Consider the following 24,101-nt stretch of genomic DNA (forward strand, 5'->3'; position numbering starts at 1 on the left):
CAACAGGTGTTCTTCTTTATCAAGAGCTTTTCTGTATCTATTTAGATAATCCTGTGATTGCCAAAATTACAAAATGACATTTGTATATATGATTTGTGATAGTGAAATTCTGGAAACAACTCACATATTTTTCAATAAGACATTGATCAAATGAAGTATGGTAGATCCATACCATGGAATAATAAGTAACCATTAAAAAGATGAAGAAGTTCTTTGTGAACTAATAGGGAGAGATTCCCAAAATATATTGCTGAGTCAGAAAGAAAAATCAAGTGCAGAAGAGTATGTAGAGCAACTAACAATTGTCCAAAAGATGGGGTGGGGAGAGACCATGTGCATATTTACTCACATATGCATAAAAGAATTTGGAAGGACACACAAAAGGTTTTCATAGACATCTGGAGCAACAGAAGGTTGATTCCCTGGCTCTGTGTGACCCAATCACATCTGAGGGAGGATTGCATCTGGAACCAGGAATACCCCTGTGAATAGCATAGAACAGCACCTCATTATTGAAGTGGGTGGGGGTAGGGAGCACTTTGCGATGACACCATGTCAGGAGCTATCGGAGGACATGGGATATTGATCTTGCAAAATTTAAAAACATTGGACAGTCTTCAATGACTTGAAGGGTTTTCACATGGAAGAGATATTTTCTGAATGGCAGCATTATTGTGTCAGGCAAGGTCCTATGTATAGAAGCCTCGGAAAGACAGACTGGCACTTAAAATGATTAAAAAAAAAAAAAAACTAAAACAAAAAACCACCTCTCTAATGGTCATACTGTTCCAAGAGGAACATGGTCACTTCATACACTGTATGATTCCCTCTATATAAAGCTCAAGAATGAGCAAAACTAATTCATGGAGATAGAAGGCAGCATAATGGTTACCCTCGGGAGACACCAGCTGGGAGGAGATATGAGGCAGACTTCTGAGAAGCTGCGTAGTGTTTTCAAGGATAATTGTTTACACATGTAAAGATTCACCTTATATATATTTCTGATAGGCCCCCCAGAGTTGCTTATATCCTAATCCTCAGAACTTGTGAATGTTAGGCACCATGGCAAAGGGGAATTTAGGTTCCAGATAGAATTAAGGTTGCTATTCAGCTGCCCTTAAAATAGGGAGAGCAGCCTTAATTATCCAGATGGGCCCAATGTAGTCACAAAGGTCCTTAAATGTAGAAGAAAGAGAAGAGGTCAGAGTGATGCAACGTTTGAAGAACTTACCCAGCTGTTGCTGGCTTTAAAGACAGAAGAAAAAAGCCAGGAGCCAAGGAATCTGGGCAGCCAAGTCAGAAAGGGCAAGAAAACAGATTCTTTCTGAAACCTCCAGGAAGGAGCACAGCCCTGCTGACACCTTAATTTTAGCCAAGTGTGACCCATTTAGGACTTCTGAACAACAGAACTGTAAGATAATAAATCTGTGTGGTTTAAAAAATTTTTTTTAATTTTTTTAATGTTTGTTTATTTTTGAGAGACAGAGACAGAGTGCAGGCAGGGAGGGACAGAGAGAGAGAGGGAGACAGAATCCAAAGCAGGCTCTCAGCTCTGAGCTGTCAGCACAGAGCCAGACGTGGGGCTCTAACCCACGAACCGTGAGATCGTGACCTGAGCCAAAGTTGGACGCTCAACCGACTGAGCCACCCAGGTGCCCCTAAAAATTTTTTTTAATGTTTATTTATTTTTAAGAGAGACAGAGACAGAACACGAGTGGGGGGAGGGGCAGAGAGAGAGGGAGACACAGAATCTGAAATAGGCTCCAGGCTCTAAGCTGTCAGCGCAGAGCCTGATGCAGGGCTCGAACTCACTAACGGCAAAACCATGCCCTGAGCCGAAGTCAGATACTTAACTGGCTGAGCCTCCCAGGTGTCCGAATCTGTGTTAAGTCTCTAAATTTGTGGTAATTTGCTAAAGAACCTACAGAACACTACCACGATGCTTACCTCAAGAAAATATTTTTGTAGAGACCAAGAGAGTGTCCTAGTGGACGGGGGAGAATCTGGAATAGGCACAGCTGCCCCTGTGTAAACGATGAAGAACGTGTTCGTGGAACACCTCAGTAAGTACAGGGTTCCCCTTCCACCGCTGACTCACCAAGGAAACAGCCTTGATCACCTATTCTTTGTGAAAACAAGTTTGCCTGTGAGCAGCCTTGCCCTTTGCTGCAGGTCCTGTGCTTAACAATTTTGGGAAACCTCTCAGCTATTCATCACTAAGAAAGGTTCAAAAGGCCTATGCAGGTGCTGAGTTGGCAGAGACCCCACGGAAGGAAGTGGCTGCTGTGGACTGAATGTTTGTGTCCCCTCATGTCCCCAGATTCACATGTTGAAGCCTAGTTCCCCATGTGATGGTGTTAGGAGGTCTGGGCCTTTGGTAGGTGAGTAGTACACGAGGGTAGAATCTCCTCAAATAGGAGCAGTGCCCTTGTAAGAAGAGATCAGAGAGTTTGCTTCTCTCTCCCTCAACCTCGTGAGGACACAGTGAAAAGTCCGCACCTGGAAACCAGGAAGAGGACGCTCATCAGGAACCACATCGGACGGCACCCTGATCTCAGACTTCCAGTCTCCAGAACTGTGAGAAATAAATTTCTGTTCTTTAAGCCATCTATGGTATTTTGTTAAAACAGGATTTTTGGTGTTAGGACTTTAGGATCTAGGCTGGACTGGATCAGGGCCTCTTCCTTCATGAGCCACATCAGCCTCACCGGGCACTTGTTAGCAATACAATTCTCAAGTGTTACCACAGGCCTTCTGAGCCAGAGGCTCTGTAGGGGGGGGGGGGGGGGCTGGGAGGCTGGGTCTCCGTAAGCACTGCGGTGATGCTGATCCATTCTCAAGTTTGAGGACCGCTGCACGACTGACCTTTAAGGAGACTTCCAGAAGTGAGATTTTACAATTTCCCATGCCCTGGTGGCCACTTTCCTCTTGTCAAACTCTTCTGCCACCCCATCTCCACTAGCTGTCTCCACCTCCTACTTGTCTCCCCCCCTCCGGATGCTTGCTAAGTCGAGGAATCTTCCTGACCACCACCCCATGCCCCACCCCTTGTTGAAACCCCTCCCTCTGTGGTGTCTGCAACAAAGCCCCTCCCACAAACAACTCTTCCCTGAAAGACTGACTCTCATCACCCTCCTGGGCCCTATCTCTGACCCAAACTCCAATAGCCTGATTGTTGTTAAAGATTGAAAGAGGTCTCCACTGGATATCTAACAATTTCGTAAATTTAACATCCCCAAACAGACTTGTTACCAGGCCCAGCATCCTATCCTTTCGGAGCATGGTGACCTTGTTAGTCACTTGGGCTCAGGTGGGGTCAAGTGAGGGAAGCAGTGAGATTGCCCCAAGCAGAACTGTAGAGAAGGGGCTGTGTGAGGGAGAGACCAGGAAGGGAAGATTAATTTCAGGGGAAGGAGTGAGTAGGAGCACAGCGTGGGTGGCAAGTTAGGGTTTGTGTTCCAGAAGGGAAAGGCCACGAGCACAAAGGAAGGATCAGAGGAGTTTCCTCCAAGGGCAGGAGCTCCCAGGAAAAAGGCTGCAGGAGCCCCACCCCAGAGAGTCAGCTGTGTCCCTCACTTCGACTCCCCAACCTCAGATGTAATCGGGAAGCACTAGCCCACCCAGCGTGGCAAAGTGGAGAGGCAGAGCCAGGGAGGTCCAAGGAGCACTCAAAAGGAGGCCTCAAATTCAAATAGAGCCATGACCTTGCTTTAAGCTGGCTCCATGGGTCTCACGTTGGCCAGATGAGTAGCAGTTGAAGCCTTGGTGGCCAGACTCCTGGGGCTTGGAAGTCCAGGGTTGAATCCCTGCTAAGGATGAGGCCACAGAGTAAAGCACTTGGAGAGCCATGGGGGCACTCATACATCTGGGTGCCCCAAACACAGAGGGCATCTTCTATGGGGGTGGTTCTAAATTATCATCCCAGGTGAAAAGCACCAGAATTACCCTAGAAAGTTCCTTAGGAAGGCATCGCATTAGAGGCAATGCAGCTAGAGAAGTAAGTAGGCAGTGACCTTGCAAGGTGACACAGAAATTGTGATATTGTGATATGAAAAGAAATATATATATATATATATATATATATATATATATATATATATATATATATTTGGTCTTTTTCTCTGGTTTCTAGCTCTTGAGACCCCTGTAATTTCCTGAATGATAGGGGTGAGAAGAGCATCTTTTTTGTTCATCACAAACCTCCACCAAACATTCTGAGTTTATGCTAATGAGGAGACTTTTGGTGGATGCCTACATAGCTTCGGGATGGGGGCTGCTTATCAGGGGAACCAACCTTGTGATTAAAGTTTTGGAAGTTCCAGCCTCACCCTCCAACCTCTGGGGAGAGGTGGGCACTGGAGACTGAGGTAATCACCAATAGCCAATGATTTCATCAATTATGCCTATGGAATGGAACCTCTATAAAACCCTAAACAACAGGGTTTAGTGAGTTTCCAGGATAGCAAACACATCCACATGCAGGGAAGATGGCATACCCCAACTCCATGCGACAGAGGCCCCCGTGCTCAGGACTCTAGTTCTCATACTGCCTACCTCTTCATCTGGCTGATCGTCTGTGTCTTTTATAATCTACTTTATAATGAACCAGCAATAGTAAAGTATTCCCCTGAGCTCTATGAGCCATTATAGCAAACTACCAAGCCTGCGGAGGGGGTGTGGGAACTCCTGATTTTGTAACCAAGTCAGACAAGTGCAGGTGACTTGGGGACGACTTGCATTTGGTGCCTGAAGTGGAGGGGCAGTCTTGTGAGGGAAAGAATGAATCTGTGCAGTTATTTCAAATCAGAAGGTCATATAGTTCAAAATAGCCGAGAGAGGCCACATGTTAGAGGAGAGGAGTTAAAGTGGGTTCTGGATAGATGGATGAAGCAGGGCAGCATGGAGCAGGGGCGTTGGGAACAGATGATCATAGGCAGAAACAAGCATGGGTGTGCAGGGACAGAAAGTGTTCTAGCAGGGAAGAGTCCTCGTCAGGGGTAGCAGGGAGAAGACTGTGGAGGTCTTGGGATCCAGCAGGGAGAAGCAGGGGCTGCATTTCCTCTTGAAGAATATGGGGAGCCTACAGTTTCTGAGGGAGCAGCACATGGAAGCGATGTTTCCAGGAGGTGAACCTGACTGTGAGTGGGGTGGGAACCACTGTGTTGCCATAAGCAGTGCTTCCAAACTTCTCACCTTTATTGCCCCCTAAAGTGAAAATTCTAGTGGAATTTAAGGTTTTAATTAATTTTAATTTAAATAAAATACTAAGGAAAAAGACTTTGTCAGGGAGGACTGAGCTTTGGAGGGCCACAAACGACTATAACGTCTGAGACTTTTTTCACCCCCCAAGAGCATATTGAGAATGGGTGGTGTAAGGGGATGAGGGAGGGGAAGGAGGGGGCAGATCTGAGTGAGAGTTTAATGGGTGAATTGATTCAAGCTGGTTGACTTGGAGGAGAAGGAGGGCAAACCCAGCCCAGCTCAACACCTTCCAGCCTGAGTTGCCCAAGAAAAAGCTGACAGAAAATCGGCAGGCTCATGAAGTGAAGCTGGACACATTGGGTTTGCAGTTACCTCAAGGAAACATATGAGCCAATGCTGCATACCTTCTCTGTTGAATTCAGCCCTTTGCTGTGTGGATTTAACACAGGAAGTGTTCTGTTCTAGAAACTGATATGGGGAAGGTGCTTTTGGCTCAGATGGTGTCCCAACTTGCCCCTGGTCAAAGGCTGGGTTCAGTCTTCGGGTCTCTCTGAGTCACTCAATCTCAACCCACCCAGTGCTGACCTCGAGGTTTGCCCTTCTGGGCCCACTCTCCTCCCTGGTGCCAGGTGCCAGGAGGTGACATCTATGGACAGCAACAACATTTGCGGGTCAACCTCTAGGCAAGAGCACAACCAGAGACCCATATGCCATATGTGTATCTGAAGGTTATAAATCAAGCAAAGATACTGCAAAATTACAGATAGCCTATCCTACCTCTTTGATAAATGCACCTTCACGACAATCCTGAAGGTTAAGTCCAACTTCAGAACTCTCAGACTCCTCAGAATTCTAGGCCAGCATGTGGCAGGGCAAGGAGAGCACACCTCAGCCCCTGAGCTGCTTTTCTTTTCCTACCCACAGTAGGGTGATGACACTCCATCCCTCCTATACCTCCCCTGTATACAATTTGCATTAAATATCAACATTGTGCTAGTGGCAATGTAAAAAGTACAGCTGCTGTAGAAGAAAGTGTGGAGGTTCCTCAAAAAATTAAACTGAACTACCCTATGATCCAGCAATTCCACTTCTGAATATACCCCAAAGAATTAAAATCAGGATCTCAAACAGGTATCTGTACACCTATGTTCGTGGAAGCATAATTCATAATTTCCTAAGGGTGGAAACAACCCAATGTCCACTAACAGATGAATGGATAAACCAAACGTGATCTATGCATTCAGTGGAATATTATTAAAAAGGAAGGGAATGCTGATCTATGTTACAACATGGGTGAAGCTTGAGGACATTATGTTAAAAGAAATAAGCCAGATTGACGATGACTCCCTCCTCAACTGCATTCTTTTAAAGCTGCACAAACTTGAGTGAGAACTCACTACCGTCATTCTCATCAGTGCTGGCAAGATGGCAGAATTCATATAGCGTCAAAGTTGTCCTGCAAGAGCTCTGGGGCCTAATGATGTCTAAAGAAAACATGAGACTCCCTCAGTCGCCCAAAGGACAGTGTTACAGCAATTAATCAAAAAGAAAAACCACAGTCCCTCTCCCTCCCTGCCATTCAATTTAAGCAGTCCTCAGTTTCCACAGAAGTAAATTTTCTAGATGTGCCTTGTAGACCTCAAAGTACTGGGAAGGAAGCTCCCATTCAAAGGCAATTTATCTTAAGATACTGTAAACAATACTAATTTTTTGTCTTCTTGAAATATACAAATTGTGCTATAACAAAAATAAATAAGCAAATAAAAATAAACAAAATAAGCCAGTCACAAAAGCCAGTCAAAAGCGGTATGATTCCACCTACACGAGGTACCGAGAGTGGTCAGATTCCTAGAGACAGAAAATAGAATGGTGGTTGCCAGGGGCTGGGGAAAAAGGAAAGAGCTGGAGTTAACTTTTTTTTTTTTTCTTTCAATGTTTTTATTTATTTTTGGGACAGACAGAGACAGAGCATGAACGGGGGAGGGGCAGAGAGAGAGGGAGACACAGAATCGGAAACAGGCTCCAGGCTCCGAGCCATCAGCCCAGAGCCTGACGCGGGGCTCGAACTCACAGACCGTGAGATCGTGACCTGGCTGAAGTCGGACGCTTAACCGACTGCGCCACCCAGGCGCCCCTGGAGTTAACTTTTTAATGGGGACAGGGTTTCAGTTTGGGAAGATGAAAACATTCTGGAGATGGGTGGGGGTGATGGTTGGATAACTATGCCACTGACCTGTACAGTTACAAATGGTTAACATAGTCAATTTTATGTTATATGTATTTTACCACAATTTCTTAAAAACTAAATATTAAAAAAACCTGCATTGCAGCATATCGCCTAACAAATGGAGGAGACACCCCAGGTCTTTGGAGTTTCCTCTAACCAGGATGCACTAATGAATCAGGCAGCTGGGAGCTTAGGCAAGGTATTTTTGTTTCAACTGATCCCTGGGATTATTAGGAAGCTGCTAGATTTTTAATCTGTTCTCTTTCCAGACCGAAAAGGTCACCGTGGGGTATCTGGCCTCAGATAAATTCTTCTTTATCAACTACTTTTAAACATCAATCCTCAGGAAGCCCCTCTTATAGAAATAAAATAGGAAGAGAGGACAGGAATAAGACATAACTTCACAACATCTTTGTTCAAATGACCTGCTTAGTGTGTGTGGGTGCTAAGCCGGGGAGGGAGTCAGGAGGGGCGAGCATGAGGGCAGGTTGGGCCCAGGCTCTGCTTCTTACCAGGCTCCTGGCACAGGGCTGCCAACAAGTAAGGAGTTACTTGCACAGAGTCTGTTATTTGCAGAGTCACCTATGTCTGCCAGTCTCCTTCCTCAGAGACCTGCCTGCCACCTGGGCAGTGTCCCCTGCCCAAGGATGGGGTGCTGGATGGAATGGAGACCCTCAGGAGTACCTGCAGGGAAAGCTTCTTGGTTCTAACCCTTGTTCAGATACTTCCAGAGATTATAGATGATAACAGTCATTTAGGGGCACCTGGGCAGCTCAGTGGGGTGAGCGTCTGACTTTGGCTCAGGTCATGGTCTCATGGTTTGTGGGTTTGAGCCTCGTGTCAGGCTCTGTGCTGACAGATGGGAGCCTGGAGCCTGCTTGGGTTCTCTCTCTCTCTCTCTCTCTCTCTCTCTCTCTCTCTGCCCCTCCCCCACTCATGCTCTCTTTCTGTCTCTCAAAAACAAAACATTAAAAGAAGAAAAGTGTTTAAATACATTAAAATATTTTCAGGGGTCCCTAAGAATATCATTGTGATCCTTTAACACTATGCCTACTCTGCCCGATGGGTATGTCAGTCCTGCATCGAGGGACATACAAGTCGAAAGTACAAGAAAAGACACTCTGCCAGGAGGGAGGGCCTAACCTCAGCAGGAGTGTGACCTGACCCAGTGAGTTCACCTCTCTAGGCCTCAGTTTCCCCATCTGGGAAAAATGATAGTATCTACATCACAGAGCAGTCCTGAGGACTGAAATAAGATCCTGTATGTACATACCTTGATTAGAATGGTGCCTGGTGCAGAAAAACCAGTATCAAAGTGCTGTCATTAATGCTATTGTGTATTTGTTGTCCTAGCCACTTAACTGACACTCTACCAGAAAGGCAAGGTGGATCTTCCTTGTGACAGGAATGTCTCACTTAGACCTCTTGGAGCAGATACAGCTATTTTAGAGTGGCTTATTTAGGAAAACTTTATTTTCATAAAATTCCTTGTGGGCATTATCATGGTGAGCCCTGGGGGAGCTGGTAACCTCCTGACCTGAGCCAGTGATGAACAACATTCCTGGGCAGGAAGAAGGCACATGGGACCATAATCTGCCTCCTACTTTTCTCTTCCTGCTCTGCAGGTGTCAGAGCTCAGGGAACTGAGTGAGAGGCTTTGCGGCCTTTTAAAATGCAAAGGCCCCTGGGATGAATTAATGTCTAATCCCATAACAGTCACACAAGAGGCAGGCCTGACAGCTGGGTTTTTCTAAAGGGACTTGAATCCTTATGTGTCAAGGGCTTTACATACATTATCTCCTTTAATCCTGACAACAACCCCAGATGTAGGGATTACAATTCCCATTTTGCAAACCAGCAAACAGAGGCTCAGAGAGGATCTGTGACTTGCCTGCAGGTCACCCCTACAGCCCCAGGGCCCTAAGAGAAGATCTGGAAATGGAAATAAAGGGAAAGGGAAGCCAGCTTGCCCAGGTCTGCCTTGGCCAGTACCTGTTGGCTGAAATGCACCAGACCTCAGTTTCCCAAGTACACAAGTGGGGAGGGGAGGGGGGTGCTGGCGGGGCACATCTTGCACATTCTGCTATTCTTACCCCACTCCCCGCCTGTTGAGAGCAGATGGCTCCTTTCCTGGCCTTCCTGTGGCATTTCTCCAATTCCTGGAAAGAAAGGACGGCCACCAGCCTGGCCACCCGTCCCTGACTGCAAAGCAGCAAAGCTCCTTAGGGGCCAAGTTTATGAGGGGACTCATCATGGGTTAAATTGTTGTTGCTGCATTGAAAGGCAGGTGGCCCCCAAAACCCCAAATTCCCAGCTAATCACTGGGAATGGTGGCTGACCCAGGGGAGCCATTTTGTGTCCAGACTCTCCAGGCTGGCTCATGTTTTAGGAAAAGAAAGCTGGCAGCAGCAAGGCAGGTCCACTCTGGTCGTACACATCTTAACCATTAGCAACACTTCAGCCAACAGCCTTCTTAGCTCATTTCCTTCCAACTCTTCTCTCCTTGAGGAAATGAGAGACTTCGGAAGCCGATTTGGGCTTATCTGACTGTGAGTGGGAAAACTGGGGCCCCGAGGGAGGGTTGTGCCTGAGGGAACAGGACAGAGCAGGACAGGGCAGCAGGCAGCCCCTGAGGACTCAGTCCTACCTCCAAAGGCGGGCCTCATGGAGAAATCATGATCCTCCACTCTAAGAAGTGGCTGAGGTTTTCCCTTGTGGATTTTGGTCACGTCGAGGTTCTTCTTATATAGGTGACTGCAAAGACAAGCAAGAGATGTTTTCCCAATGACCCACAAAGGCATATGGGGAGATTACTCCCTATAGGAGCTACCTGTTAGACATCTCTTCTCCATCCACCAAAGGCTACACACATACACACCCCTCCTGACCCACCCTGTCCTCCCCAGGCCCTCATAGTCAGTCCTGAGAACCAGACCCTTGCAGAGCCTTTGTAAGGTAATGATTGGATGACAGCAGTTGGGTTGAATGGTGGAGGATTATATATATATATATTTCTTTTTAAACATTTCTCTTATGTTACTATAATACTGGTTTTGTGATGGGGGTGCCTGGAGGCTCAGTCGGTTAAGCATCTGACTCTTGATTTTGGTTCAGGTCATGATCTCATGGTTCATGGCACAGAGCTGATGGCACAGAGCCTGCTTGGGATTTTCTCTCTCCCTCTCTCTCTGCCCCTCCCCTGCTCTCTTTCTCTGTCAAAGTAAATAAACATTAAGAAAAAAAATTTTTTTTAATGTTCATTTATTTTCGAGACAGAGAGAGAGAGAGAGAGCATGAACAGGGGAGGGTCAGAGAAAGAGGGAGACACAGAATCTGAAATAGGATCCAGGCTCCGAGCTGTCAGCACAGAGCCCGACGCGGGGCTCGAAATCACGGACCACGAGATCATGACCTGAGCCGAAGTCGGACGCTTAACCGACTGAGCCACCCAGGCGCACCAATAAACATTTTTTAAAAGAGCTAAAAAAAAAAGAATTCTAAGATTTTAAAAAAAGGAGAGAGTAGGGGAGGGAGAGAGGAAGGAAGGGAGGGAGGAAGGAAGGAAAGAAGGATGGATGGATTTGGGTCTAACAAGATGTGAGATCTAATTCCTTTTTTTTTTTTCTATGAATGTTTTTTATTTTTATTTTTTAAATATAATTTATTGTCAAGTCAGCTAACATACAGTGTATACAGTGTGCTCTTGGCTTCGGGAGTAGATTCCCATGATTTATCACTTACATACAACATCCAGTGCTCATCCCAACAAGTACCCTCCTCAACGCCCATCACCCATTTTCCCCTCTCCCCTCTTCTCACCATCAACCTTCAGTTTGTTCTCTATATTTAAGAGTCCCTCATGAGAAAAAATGAAATATGGCCTTTTGTAGCAACGTGGATGGAACTGGAGAGTGTAATGCTAAGTGAAATAAGCCATACAGAGAAAGAGAGATACCATATGGTTTCACTCTTATGTGGATCCTGAGAAACTTAACAGGAACCCATGGGGGAGGGGAAGGAAAAAAAAAAAAAAAAAAGAGGTTAGAGTGGGAGAGAGCCAAAGCATAAGAGACTGTTAAAAACTGAGAACAAACTGGGGGTTGATGGGGGGTGGGAGGGAGGGGAGGGTGGGTGATGGGTATTGAGGAGGGCACCTTTTGGGATGAGCACTGGGTGTTGTATGGAAACCAATTTGTCAATAAATTTCATAAAAAAAAAAAAAAAAAGAGTCCCTTATGGTTTGCCTCCTTCTCTGAAACTATTTTTTCCCCTTCCCCCATGGTCTTCTTGTAAGTTTGTGAGATCTAATTCTTGACAGAAGAAACTAAACAGCCTTATAAGAAGTCAGCGTTATGTGTAGGATATTTAAAGATTTTAGAAGTAAATGAAGGGATTTTGTTTTGAATGTTTGTTGTTCATTTATATATACATCCTTATTTTATTCTCAGTGTTCTTATCACACTTCATGTCTTTTAGAGAAATAGGCATATTTCCTGTTTAAACTCTATAAGAGGAAAGTAACATGTTTCCTCTTTTGAGGTTCTGTTCTTTGACACATCTTTCTGTGAAATCCTCATTAACTTTCATTCTCTATCAGCTCTGCCCAGATAGTGCAATTTGATGGAGTTCTAAAGCTGGGCTGATCGATAAAGTAGCCACTAGCCACATGTGGCTGTTTAAGTCAATTACAATGAAATAAAATTAATGTTCAGTTCTTTAGTTCTACTAGCCATACTTATGTGCTTAATAGCCACATGAGGCTGGTGTTTACTATATTGGATAGTGCAGATCTATAACTTTTCCTCGGTCTCAAAAAGTTTTATTCTGCAGTGCTGGCCTAAAGGTTAGTCTGCCCCGACTTCCCTCCCCACCCAAGAAGCAGATTCCCCTATAAGCTGGGGCTTCCCACCTTACAGCCCAGGAGCCACCTGGAGCTCCAGACCTCCCAACTATTCTCTGAAGGCCACCTGGAGCTTCTCAGGGAGAAGGTGAAAACAGCGACGGGGCAACTCGGGAGCAGGAGCAGTAGTAGTATTTTCACTCATAGGTTCTTAGAGTACCTGGGGGTTGGGCAGAGGTGCCTGACGCTCTTCCCAGAGCCCTTGACCTCTGCCCTCAATCACCTTCGCCCCAACTTCCTCAGCATCTCCCTCGTCCATGGCTTATTCTCGTCAGCCTTCAAACCGGGTTCAAGTCTCTCCCATCTTGACCCCTAAGCAGAGTATCTGTCTAGACCGCACGTCCTTCTCGTGCAAAATGTATTAAACAGTGGCAGCAGTACAGGTGTGGCAGTTATATTCATCTTTAAACTTTTTCTTTAAAATAAAACTCTTTCCCCCTCCTAATAAATGATCCTCCACACAGCTGCGTGTCACCTGCTGCTGCCACCCCTCACTCAAGTCCGCCCTGCGCCACTTGTGCTTGACCCGAGGCCCTGCAGGCACTCTTGCTGGGTGCTGGCTTCTCTGCCACACAGAGGGCCATGCCTCTGCTAGAAACCTGGTCTTTCCGGACCCGGCATTGGGTTCTCCTCCTATCACTCTGATGGTTCCTTCTCAATCTCCACTGCAGTCTCCCCCTCGTCCTCAGCCCATCCCTTAACTGCTAGTGTCCCCAGAGCCCTGTCCCAGCTGCCCTCTCTTCTCCCTCTACACCCTGTTTGGCAGGCTCGCCTATAGCTGTGGCTTCAATTGTCATTAACGTGTTGAGGATTCCTAAATCTGTACCCCCTGCTCTAGACCTTTTATCCAACTGTCTATCCCCAGTAGCTATCCTGTAGGCACTGAAACTCAACATACTCATGGGGAGCCTGGGTGGCTCAGTCAGTTAAGCGTCCGATTCTTGGTTTCTGCTCAGGTCATGATCTCACAGTCCATGGGTTCGAGCCCCACATCGGGCTCTGTGCTGACAGTACAGATCCTGCTTGGGATTCTCTCTCTCCCCCTCTCTTTGCCCCTTCCCTGCTTGCACTCTCTGTTTCTCTCTCTCTGTCTCTCTCTCTGTCAAAATAAATAAACTCTGAAATAAATTCAACACACCCATAGTTTGGTTTAAGACACACCAGTTTTGAGGTGAAAAGAGGAGTGGCTGAAAGAGGAGTGGGCATTCAATAAAAGGGAAAGAGAAGGGCGAGGCACTGAAATGGACAGAGTGGGGCTGCAGGGGCACCTAGGGACCAGGCCAGGCAGAGCCTTGAAGATCATGTTAAGAATTTTGTCTTTATCCAAAGGCAACAGGAAAACACTGAAGGTAAGCAGTTGAAGGAAGAAGCCATGATCAAAGTTGCTTTTAGACAAGCCAATCGGAGAGAAGTCTTCCTCCTGGTTAGCTGGAATATGGAACCCAGTTCAGTCCCCTTGAAGCGTGGTGGTCACCGTCAGGGTGCCTCCATGGAGCTTCCATTCTCACAGTCTCTGCCTCAAGCCTGGCTCCAGAAGTCAAGAGGCACTGGGCCCAGTGCCTGCTCAGCGACTGTGTGACAGGCCACATTCGACACCTCAGAAAAGACACCCCAGAAAGGTAGAGGAAGAGCTCAGCCAAAGGGCTTAGCAGATCACAGACATTAAATTGTGAGTGCAACGGGCACACTACCCCTCTGTCTCACATGGAGCAAATCCCTGCTGGCCAGCAGTTTCCATATCCATTTAGAGGGGCAGATTAGGGAACAGAAGTCCCAGAACTCCAGCACCCTGGCAGGACAGAAGAGATTGGAATGCCTATGCCATTGTTGAGTCTTTTTTTTTTTTTTTTAAGGAACCAGTTATTTGATAAGTCAGGCCACTAGTATCTCCAGCCTTGAGCTATTTGTGTGAGCCAGATGCCCTCAATTCATCCTTTCAGCGCCTGGATGCCTTGGACCGAAGACTTCAGGCTCCAGGGGTCATACCCTGAGTCCCAGCCCCATGTGGGGCAGCCAGAACCTCCACAGGACCTCAAACCAGCCTTGGGTGGGGAGAGAAGAATGATGTGCTTGCTACACCTTCAAGAAGCAGGGCTAGCGCCACTGTGTTGAAGTTTATTTGGTAACAATAATTGCAGTCAATATGACTACACCTGTATGAATCACCCCCTCTCTGTGCAGACCCCGAGCTCTAGTTACCCCATCATCCCAGTGGGGAAGGTCTCAAAATCACCCCTTTTCAGTGGGAGAAATGAGGTTCAGAAAGATTGGGAAACATGGCCATGGCCAGAGAGCCACAGAACCAGGGCCTGAACCTGGATTCCCTGACTTCCTGGCACCACTTCCTTCCCAGGCCTCTGGGGAGGATGAAGGTCACTGGGTAGCAGGAAAGCAAAACTGCTCCTGGGCCCAGCACAACTTGAGCCATGATGCAGACCAAGAGAAGGACAGCCAAGAGCAGGCAGTACCAAGGGGGGCAGCAAATAGGAGAGGAAATACGGAAGGGGCCTCCCAGCTCTGGGACCAGGAGGAACCAGAGAGTGTTATCCAGGGAGAGCCCAGACCTCAGAGCCTAGAGCGAGGTGCATTTTCAGATCTCTGGGGAAAAGGGCCTCTCCTGTAGGAAAGCAATCATGTGGTCAGGTGGCCAACTTAGCACGCAGGGAGGAGTTGGGAGAAAGCCGGGAGGCTGAAAGGCAGGGAGAAGAGAACAAATCAAATAGCTAAGAGAAAACAGGTTCGGGTGGCAGCAATTCAATAAACAGGGACACAAAGGATCAGAAAACCAGAAGTTTTTGAAAAGGTGGCTCCTGAGCAGAATAATTGTTTTGTAAGGGTGCCTTGGCCACAGTGATATGGAAGGTATATAGGTTAGAAGAGATCCTAACAGCAGTGTGTAGGGGTGTGTGTGATTGTATGTGTGAATGTGACCATATATCTTACATGTGAAGGGATGATTGTGTGTGTGAGACCATGTACGTGTGGTGTGTGAGTGACACTGTGTGAAATCCTATGTATGGTATGTGGTATGTGTGTGTATGACCGTGTGGGGTTGAAGGGTGGGGGACACAGGACTTCAAAGAAAAGAAGTGACCCTACAGAGATAAGTGCAGTAAAGTTTCAGGTCATTTTGGGGCTCTTGGGTGGCTCAGTCAGTTAAGTATCCAACTTTGGCTCAGGTCATGATGTGTGTGGTTCATGAGTTCAAGCCCTACATCAGGCTCTCTGCTGTCAGCACAGAGCTTTTGCTCTCGTTCTCTCTCTCTCTCAAAAATAAATAAACAATAAAAAAAATTTAGAAAGGCCTAGAACCATGTTTCTTGATATGACATTTTCTCTCTCTTTTTTCCCAGCCCCTCTGTGATAATTATTTTATATTTGTTGAATGTGTACGTTCATCTTTTCTTCCACCTTAGTATCTCATGGGATGGATTTCAAGAAACTCCCCTTACCCCTAAGGGTCAGATTCAATCTACCCCCAAGCTCATGCAGGTGTCTGGGAATGACTGCGGGTCTTCTGGGGAGTGACAGATGTGACAGCCCAGGCTGCCGAGTAGGATCCCTGAGGATCCCTGAGGGGCTTGTGCTGCACCCTAGCACCATTCTTAGGGAATAGACCATTCCATATAACGCTTTTCCTCCAGGCTGGGTAAATCAGGAAACCTACATTCTAGTCCTGTGGAGTCACTAGCCAGCTGTGTGAATTACCCACGCCTGAGAGCTGACTTTTCAGCATCCGTAAATGAGTCCGCGCTTCCCAATATGTGCTCTGTAAACTATGACTCCCAGAAGATAGTCCAAAAAAGTGGGTTGGTTTTTTGTTTTGTGTTGTTTTTTTTTTTTTTTTGAGAAACTGCATAATTTATTTTCCCCTTCAAGATTCAGAATGTCTATTTGCATAATAAATGTTCTAGAAGCTCTGCTATAGACACATCTGTTTAAAATTGTCTGAACCAGAGCTTCCCAAGTTTCTTTGACCCTGAGGCCCCCTTTTCACACAATACCTATTCAACGTTTATTTATTTTTGGGACAGAGAGAGACAGAGCATGAACGGGGGAGGGGCAGAGAGAGAGGGAGACACAGAATCGGAAACAGGCTCCAGGCTCTGAGCCATCAGCCCAGAGCCCGACGCGGGGCTCGAACTCACGGACCGCGAGATCGTGACCTGGCTGAAGTCGGACGCTTAACCGACTGCGCCACCCAGGCGCCCCCACACAATACCTATTCACATGTCACAGAATTAAAACGCAGAATAATTGCTGGCTCACGTGACCCCTGAGGTTCCTTCCAGTCCAAAAGCCTGTGATCCTGGCAAGATAACCAGGGCAAGACTTCCAGAGCAGTGCCTCTTTCCTGGCATCATGGACAAGTTTTATCTGTTTGCTTTCTGCCTGGGTAGCATCAGGCCCTGCAGAGCACATATATCCCCCAGGGAGCAGTCTCCAAAGCCAGCACACCCCTGGGGTGTTTAAGATGGTCCGCTGGGACACAGAAGATAGAGATTGTAACTCTTACTGACAGTTTTTATCTAAAAATAAGGAAGCAATCATTTTACTTTAGTATATATGTTTATAACAGTACATGTATATAATTTATAAGTAAATATACATATAGGTACAATTTCAAAAAATTGTCAGCGATAGCAGTGCCTAATTAAAAATAAAAACCAGTGACCTAGAAACTGTGTCTCAAGATATTATTTTATATTCATAATCACTAGTTCACACAACACTTAGTAGAATGGAAAACAGGTGTAGCATCTCACATGTGGTGTTTATATCTTAGCTGCTTGCTCTTTTCTTCTGAATAGTCATGTCTACATCAGGCCTGGAGTATCATTTTTTGTACATCAGTTCAAACAAACTTAATAGGGAACTTTGATTTGTAATGTAATGATTTTGATTGCCTCACCAGTATCTTGGAAATGTTTCCATTACATCGTGAAATGGCAATTCCTGTTGTCCACACATGTATTCCTGATAACCTAGCAAATTTCAAATACCTTTTGAAGATTCAAAACAGTGAAATGAAACCCGATACCATTTTAAAGTTGTTCCCAAATACTTTTTTTTTTTTAAATGTTTATTTATTTAGTTTGAAAGAGAAAGAGCACAAGCGGGGGAGGGCTAGAGAGAAGGGGAGACAGAATCCCAAGCAGGCTCTGCACCATCAGCACAGAGCCCAGTGTGGAGCTTGAACCCATGAACTGTGAGATCATGACTGTGCCAAGATCAAGAGTTGGACACTTAACCGGCTGCACCCTTCCAGGTGCCCCCCAAATAATTTAAAGGGGACAACTTCCATTTACAATGTTTTCTTAGTAGTTCAAACTAAATTCCTATATACAGGCCCCCCTCCAAAGTACTTGAGTGCAATCACTCAGCAGGCCACCTATGGTCCCTACAGGATGTAATCCTGAGAAACAAAGCAGCACAATCGGAGAAGTACAGGATATTTGACCCACAAAATCTTCAACTACCTGCCTTAAGTCAAAATGCTTGGGCAGAACACAGATACTAGAAGAAAATGCTCGACCCAGTCTAGCTTTGCTCTCTCGTGGCTTGTGACACTGTAGCATATTTGTACCCCGAGAGAGCCTATTTTCAGTGAGGTGGTGGCCCTGTCTACCTCCGGCTGGAAATAGATTAATAGAAACGAGGTAACCCCTGGCCCTCCTGGGAGCCATCCCACTATGCTGCTGCTGCTGCTGCTGCTGCTGCAAGTGACCTCCCTCCCCCCTCTCCCCCCCATGACTTTACCTTGGCTTGGGCATTTCCAGCTGCCCTGTCCATCTCCTCCTCTTGGGCTTTCTGCTCTCCACAAGAGCCGCCAGGCAAAACAAGAACAAAATGAGTCTTGTGAAATAAGGCATTCTGTGACTGTCTATGATACCAGAAGCTGCTCGCCAGTAACCTGCAGCAGGGCAGACCCTCCTGGGCTGAACCATTGATTCAGTCTGTCGCTTTGTGATGGTACTTCTCCGAGGGGCTGCGAGGGCATGACTGGCCAGACTGATTTTTCCGATTCAGTATTTGATAGTGAAGCTCGACCCACCCCACCTCCCACCCCTCAGGCGTGACACAAACACCAAGGCTTTGCCCTCCCTGCTGCCTAATGATTGGCCATTAGTCAACAAGTTTGTCCTCCTGTGAAATTCTGCTGCCGCGGAGTCCGAGAGCAGCTTTGGCTAAAACTGTTACGTAAAAAAATTTTTAAACCTCTTGAATATGCCAGCTCTTTGCTGAGATCATTAATCCTTCCCTCTGGCTGCACAAAACCAGTCTGTCACATCCACCAGGGAGACAGCTTGGATTCTGAGTGGATATGCAGGAAAGACCTGATGGACAAGATGAGTGCATGAATGTGCTTAGGAAATGCTGAGTAAACACACAAATGACCTGTTTTCACAAGGTTGCTTTATTTCTCCATCTGAGAAATCATGCTTTGTCTATGGCCACGGATGCTTGCTTTCCCCCCACATACACATCTTTTTTTCAATGAAAAGACATTTGATTTTGAAGGAACCCGTACACCAAAGGGGAATTCATGATTATGTAAGCTCTTCTTCCGATCACGAGCATCAGATTAATTTTGGTCTTCAATCCTAAAATGTATAATTTCATCATAAATTAGGCTTGATTCCTATCCTGGGATATGGAATTATGAACACTAGGAGTGTAAAGATGTATGTGGTTATATTTAATCTACTGAAAGGAATAAAATGCTTAAAGACTACTTATTGCTTGCCTGCTGTGTTCAAGATGGAGAGGAGTTTAGTGTGGTAGAGACGTAGGGAGATGAGGTTGGAGGTCAGGAAGAACAGTAGCCAGAACTGAAACAGAATTGGGGTTTTATTATGTAAGAAGGAATCAAAAGAAGTTCTTTTGATTCTCTAAGCAAAGTGGGGTGACATGATCCACTTTATTTTTTTAAGGAATTCCTAACTGGGATCAGTTGGATGGGAGAAGTTGTAATAACAAAGGAGGGTGAGGTCTTGCCCTAATGGAAGGGAAGATGAAAGAAGAGGAGGGAAGAGGACAGAAGAATGAGATGGTCAAGTTATTTCTGAAGTAGAATACATTTGCTGACTGAACAGAATGGGAGGTGATAGAAGTCAACAGTGTTATCTACAATTCTAGTTTGGAGGTAGGGCTGGTGGATGGTACCACTATTAACCGATATCCATTAGAGGTAGACAAATTTGGGGGAGAGGACATAGATTTTTGACTTGTGGAGTGTGAGGTATCATGGGACTTCCAGATGCCCGATAGGCAGTTGGAGTATAGAGAAGCCTGGAACTCAGGAGAAAGGTCTGGACTAGAGAAATAGATTTGGAGCCTTCAGTGTATGGTGGTAGTTTAACCACAAGAAACGGTGAGATCTTCCAGGAAAACAGAAGTCCCAGTGTAAGTGTAGAACCTTGAGAATCTATATATATATTTTTTTAAGATTTTATTTTAAGTACTGTCTATAGCCAATGTGGGGCTCCAACCCACAACCCCAAGATCAAGAGTTGCATGTCCTACCGATTGAGCCAGCCAGGTGCACTGGAACCTATACTTCGAATGGATGGATGGGAAGCCCGAACAAAAGCATAGAGGGTGACTATGAAAACCAAAGGAGTTTCTGGTTTGAGTGATGTGAGGAAGTGAAGGCAGAAAACAGCTTCAGCTGGATCTCCAAACTTCGATTAACTGTAGTTTCAGTTCAAAGATGTGGCAGGAAGCCAAATTACAGGAGTTAAATAGGAATTTGGGAGTGGGAATAATTCAGTATGGGGACTAATTCAGTGATTCCCAAATCTGGCCACTTCTCAGAATTATCCAGGTAATTTGTTTAAAAAGTCACATTGCTCCTGAAGATTTAGTGGGAAAGGGATGAGACCCATTAAAGTTCTTTTCTGTAGATTTTGTTCGAAAGATCACTCTTTTCCTCTCTTCCATTTGAAACAGGCCTATAAAAGGACTGGCTGGAACCCTAGAATTGTTCATAGATATTGTTGGTTTTCAAGAAATATTTGTTTTGTTTTGGGTACATTTGAATACAATGTTAGATCCTATCATTTTTTTTTTAATCTTTCTTATTTTCAGTAGTTCAATTATTGTGATCACAGTATGGAGAAAAACTCAGTTGGAGATAAGTGTAACTTTTTAAATAATGGCTTTACTGAAATATCATTCACATGTCATGAATTTACCTCTTAAAACTGTGGTTTTTAGTATGTTCAGAGTTGTGCAACCATCACCACTAATTTTAGAACATTTTCATCTCCAAAACAAACCGCATACCTCCTCCTTCCCTTCACTTCCCTTCAGCCCTTGGCAATCACCAATCTACTTTCTGTCTCTGTGGATTTCCCTAATCTGAACATTTCATATAAATGTAATTATACGATATGTAGCCTTGTGTGTCTGGCTTCACTCAGCATGTTGTCTTTTCTTTCTTCCTTTCTTTCTCTCTTTTCTTTCTCTTCTCTCCTTCCTTCCTTCCTCTTTCCCTTCCATTCTTCCTTTCTTGCATGATGTTTTCAAGATTCATCCATGTTGCAGTATGTATTATAACTTCCTTCCTCTTTATTGCCAAATAACATTCCATTGTAGAGACAGAACACATCTTGTTTATCCATTCTTCAGTCAATGGGCTTTTGGATTTCCAGTTTGGGGCTACTAACAATAATGCTATGAATATTTATGTACAAGTTTGTGTGAACATGTTTTTATTTCTCTTGGCAATATACCTGGGAGTGGAATGGCTGGGTCATATGGTAACTCTGCTTAACTTTTGAGGAACTACAAGTTTTTCAAAGGGGCTGCCCCATTTTGCACTCCCACAAGCAATGGAAAAGAACTCCAATTTCTCCAATTCCTCACTTTTTTACTCTAGCCATCATAGTGGGTGTGAAGCAGCTTACTGTACTTCTGATGTGCATTTCCCTCATGACTGATGTTGAGCATCTTTCCATGTTTATTGGTCATTTGTGTATCTTCTTTGTACAAATGTCTATTCAAATCCTTTGCCATTTCTCAATCAGGTTATTTCTTTTTTATTATTATTGAGTTATATGAGTTCTCTAGATATTCTAGATGCAAGTCTCTTATCAGATATATTATCTGCAAATATTTTCTCCTATTCAATGTTATCTTTTCACTTTTAAGTTTATCTGTTTTGAGAGAGAGAGAGAGTACGTGCAAGCAGGAGAGGGGAAGAAAGGGAGAGAGAGAATCCCAAGCAGGCTCCGTGCTGTCTGTGCAGAGCCGGATGTGGGTCTCAGTCCCACAAACCACGAGATTGTAACCTGAGCTGAAATCAAGAGTTGGATGCCTAACCAACTGAGCCACCAAGTACTCCTTTCTTTTCACGTTATTAATGATGTTCTTTGAAACACAAAAAGTTTATTTTGATGAAATATTTTTTTCTTTGGTTGCTTGTGATTTCGGTCTTGTATCTAAGAAACCACTGCCTCACCCATGTCATGAAGATTTAGTATGTTTTACTTTAATAATCTTACAGTTTTTGCTCTTAATGCTAAGGTCTTAGGCCCATTTTAAGTTTTATATATGGTGTAAGACAGGGGATGTGTTAACTTTAACATTTGCTCAGTTCTCTCAGGAAACAGGACTGGCCCCAGTGCTCACGCTCAGAGCTGTGGAAAGGCCCCAGTAAGCTGTCAGATTAGGCCAGAGAGCACAGTGGGACTCTGGTTACACACAGCCTTATGACCTACATTGAGGCTGTGGGCTTAAAAGACAGAATGAGATCTGTGCACTGAAGAAGACACCGGCTGCAGTGTGAGGAATGGGGTAAGATTGGAGACTTGTTAGAGGTTACTGCACTAATTCAGAGGAGAGTAAGGCTCATTAGGGTAATGGCAGTGAGCACGAAGTGGTAAGATGGGAAAAAATATTTAAGGAGGTAGAATGGACAGAAGGCCGAATAACATAAAGAATACCACCTTTGGTCAAAACACGGTATGAATAAAGTCACTGGTTTTATTGAGCAGCTCAAACTAGTTCTGAAGGCAACTGTTCAAGAGGTGTTCCAAACAACTTCTGAGCAAGGTACAAGCCTCCCACAAAGGCTTAAACAGTACACATGTTAATGTACACATTAGTCTTTGTTAAGAGGCAGGTTCACTAAATGCATTCGCTTTTCATATACTTACTTGCAAATGATGGAACAATACAGGTTTTTCAGTACTTCAGCCTAGGTTTCTGCCCAAGTAAGTCCAAATGTGTGAGATTTGTTTACAGATTCTGGTCTATAAAAATGGGAGGTCTCAAGATACCAGAAAGTTTATTCATAGCCAAAAATAACAAAAAGATTTCTTATTCTCCTGAAATAGGAACTATTATATTTCCATAGTCAAAATGATAAACAACTTTAAAGGTTTTTTTAAAAAAATTAGGTGAGAATTTTGATGAAATTCATTTATTTCAGTGGAACAAAACAATAAGCAGCATGAAAATGTAAAGTGCTACATAAAAGCCCCACAATACATAAAATTTGAAAGGTTTCATTGGCTTAAACAGTTACAGGTGATACAGACATTATATATTTTTTTGACATGCTATTTTAACTACCTTGATATGCAGTCATGTGCTTTTTTGGTCAAAGAAAAAGCCATGAATTACCTAAACATGAGGACTGGGGGAAGGAGTCCTAAACCTTCACCAACCAGATACATATCTGGTTTTGTCCCGACACTCTAATTAAAGGGATAAGGTGGGGCTTTAAAAACAACTGTTTTCTGAAGAGTCTCTTCAAGTGGCATTTGAGTAAGAATAGCCCCAAAGATCAATTTTGCTCATCAACTCCACGATGGGGATCAGATTGACAACTTAAGGATTTTTAAGTAGCATATGTGAGCTGAAAGGGAAGGAGCAAAAAATATGCCACTTTTCAGATATGTGTATCAGGTGCTTAAAACATCCCAATACAGGGGCGCCTGGGTGGCGCAGTCGGTTGGGCGTCCAACTTCAGCCAGGTCACGATCTCGCGGTCAGTGAGTTCGAGCCCCGCGTCAGGCTCTGGGCTGATGGCTCAGAGCCTGGAGCCTGTTTCTGATTCTGTGTCTCCCTCTCTCTCTGCCCCTCCCCTGTTCATGCTCTGTCTCTCTCTGTCCCAAAAATAAATAAACGTGAAAAAAAAAAAATTAAAAAAAAACATCCCAATACAAACAAGAAGGTGACCTATCAGTTGACAGGTGAGGGAGGAGAGGCAAATCAGATAGAGAATGATCTGCGCAATTCAAAATCTTCTTGGCTTAATCAATCTTAAAGTATAGGTACACTCCGTTGGAAACATGCAACAGGATCACGTAGATCCAGAGGTTGGCTCAAGTTTCACTGAGAAGAAGCGGAGGAAGATTGTTCCTAGCACACGGTTCATCTACAATCAAAGGCTGAAAGCAGGGGGACTTTCTTCTTCTCAGGTGATAAGGTCATCTGAGACCTTACCTTAGCTAGCACTAAGGGTCAGTGACTTCTTGCTAGGAGACCACTGAACTACTTCTAGTATTTTGTGTTCCAAACCAAGACTTCAGAATGTGCTTTCCCATGGCAATAAAGTTGTAAAATGGTAACCTTTAATTTTCCTGACATATGAGGTCTTCATAAAGTCCTTGAGCTTTTTAAAACTTTACTAACTTTGGCTGTAGATATAACAGAAACAATCTGTAAACACTTTTAAAATGCTAATTTATTAATCCTTAGACAATTATGTATTGTATAATAGTATACAGTATGTTTATTTTAGATGTGGACATAAAGGAA

At 44.7% G+C, this 24,101-nt stretch overlaps 1 protein-coding gene and 1 non-coding gene across 2 annotated transcripts in view; one reads left to right on the forward strand and one right to left on the reverse strand.

Moving 5' to 3' along the window:
* The window catches only part of GABRR2 (gamma-aminobutyric acid type A receptor subunit rho2), a 41,786-nt gene extending 23,569 nt beyond the window's left edge, over window positions 1-18,217 (reverse strand). The window contains exons 1-2 of the mRNA XM_030314589.1: window positions 18,090-18,217; window positions 10,077-10,183 (exon numbers count right to left, since the gene is read on the reverse strand). Coding sequence (XP_030170449.1) covers window positions 10,077-10,183; window positions 18,090-18,202 — 220 coding nt within the window. The 5' untranslated portion in view covers window positions 18,203-18,217. The remainder of the gene's footprint in view (window positions 1-10,076; window positions 10,184-18,089) is intronic.
* On the forward strand, window positions 6,533-6,621 carry LOC115515135. The gene has a single exon (XR_003969188.1). It is a non-coding gene; the product is annotated as a small nucleolar RNA SNORD116 (small nucleolar RNA).
* Window positions 18,218-24,101: the final 5,884 nt, after the last annotated feature.

Source organism: Lynx canadensis, chromosome B2 (genome assembly GCF_007474595.2).
Source record: "Lynx canadensis isolate LIC74 chromosome B2, mLynCan4.pri.v2, whole genome shotgun sequence".
NCBI lineage: Eukaryota > Metazoa > Chordata > Mammalia > Carnivora > Felidae > Lynx > Lynx canadensis.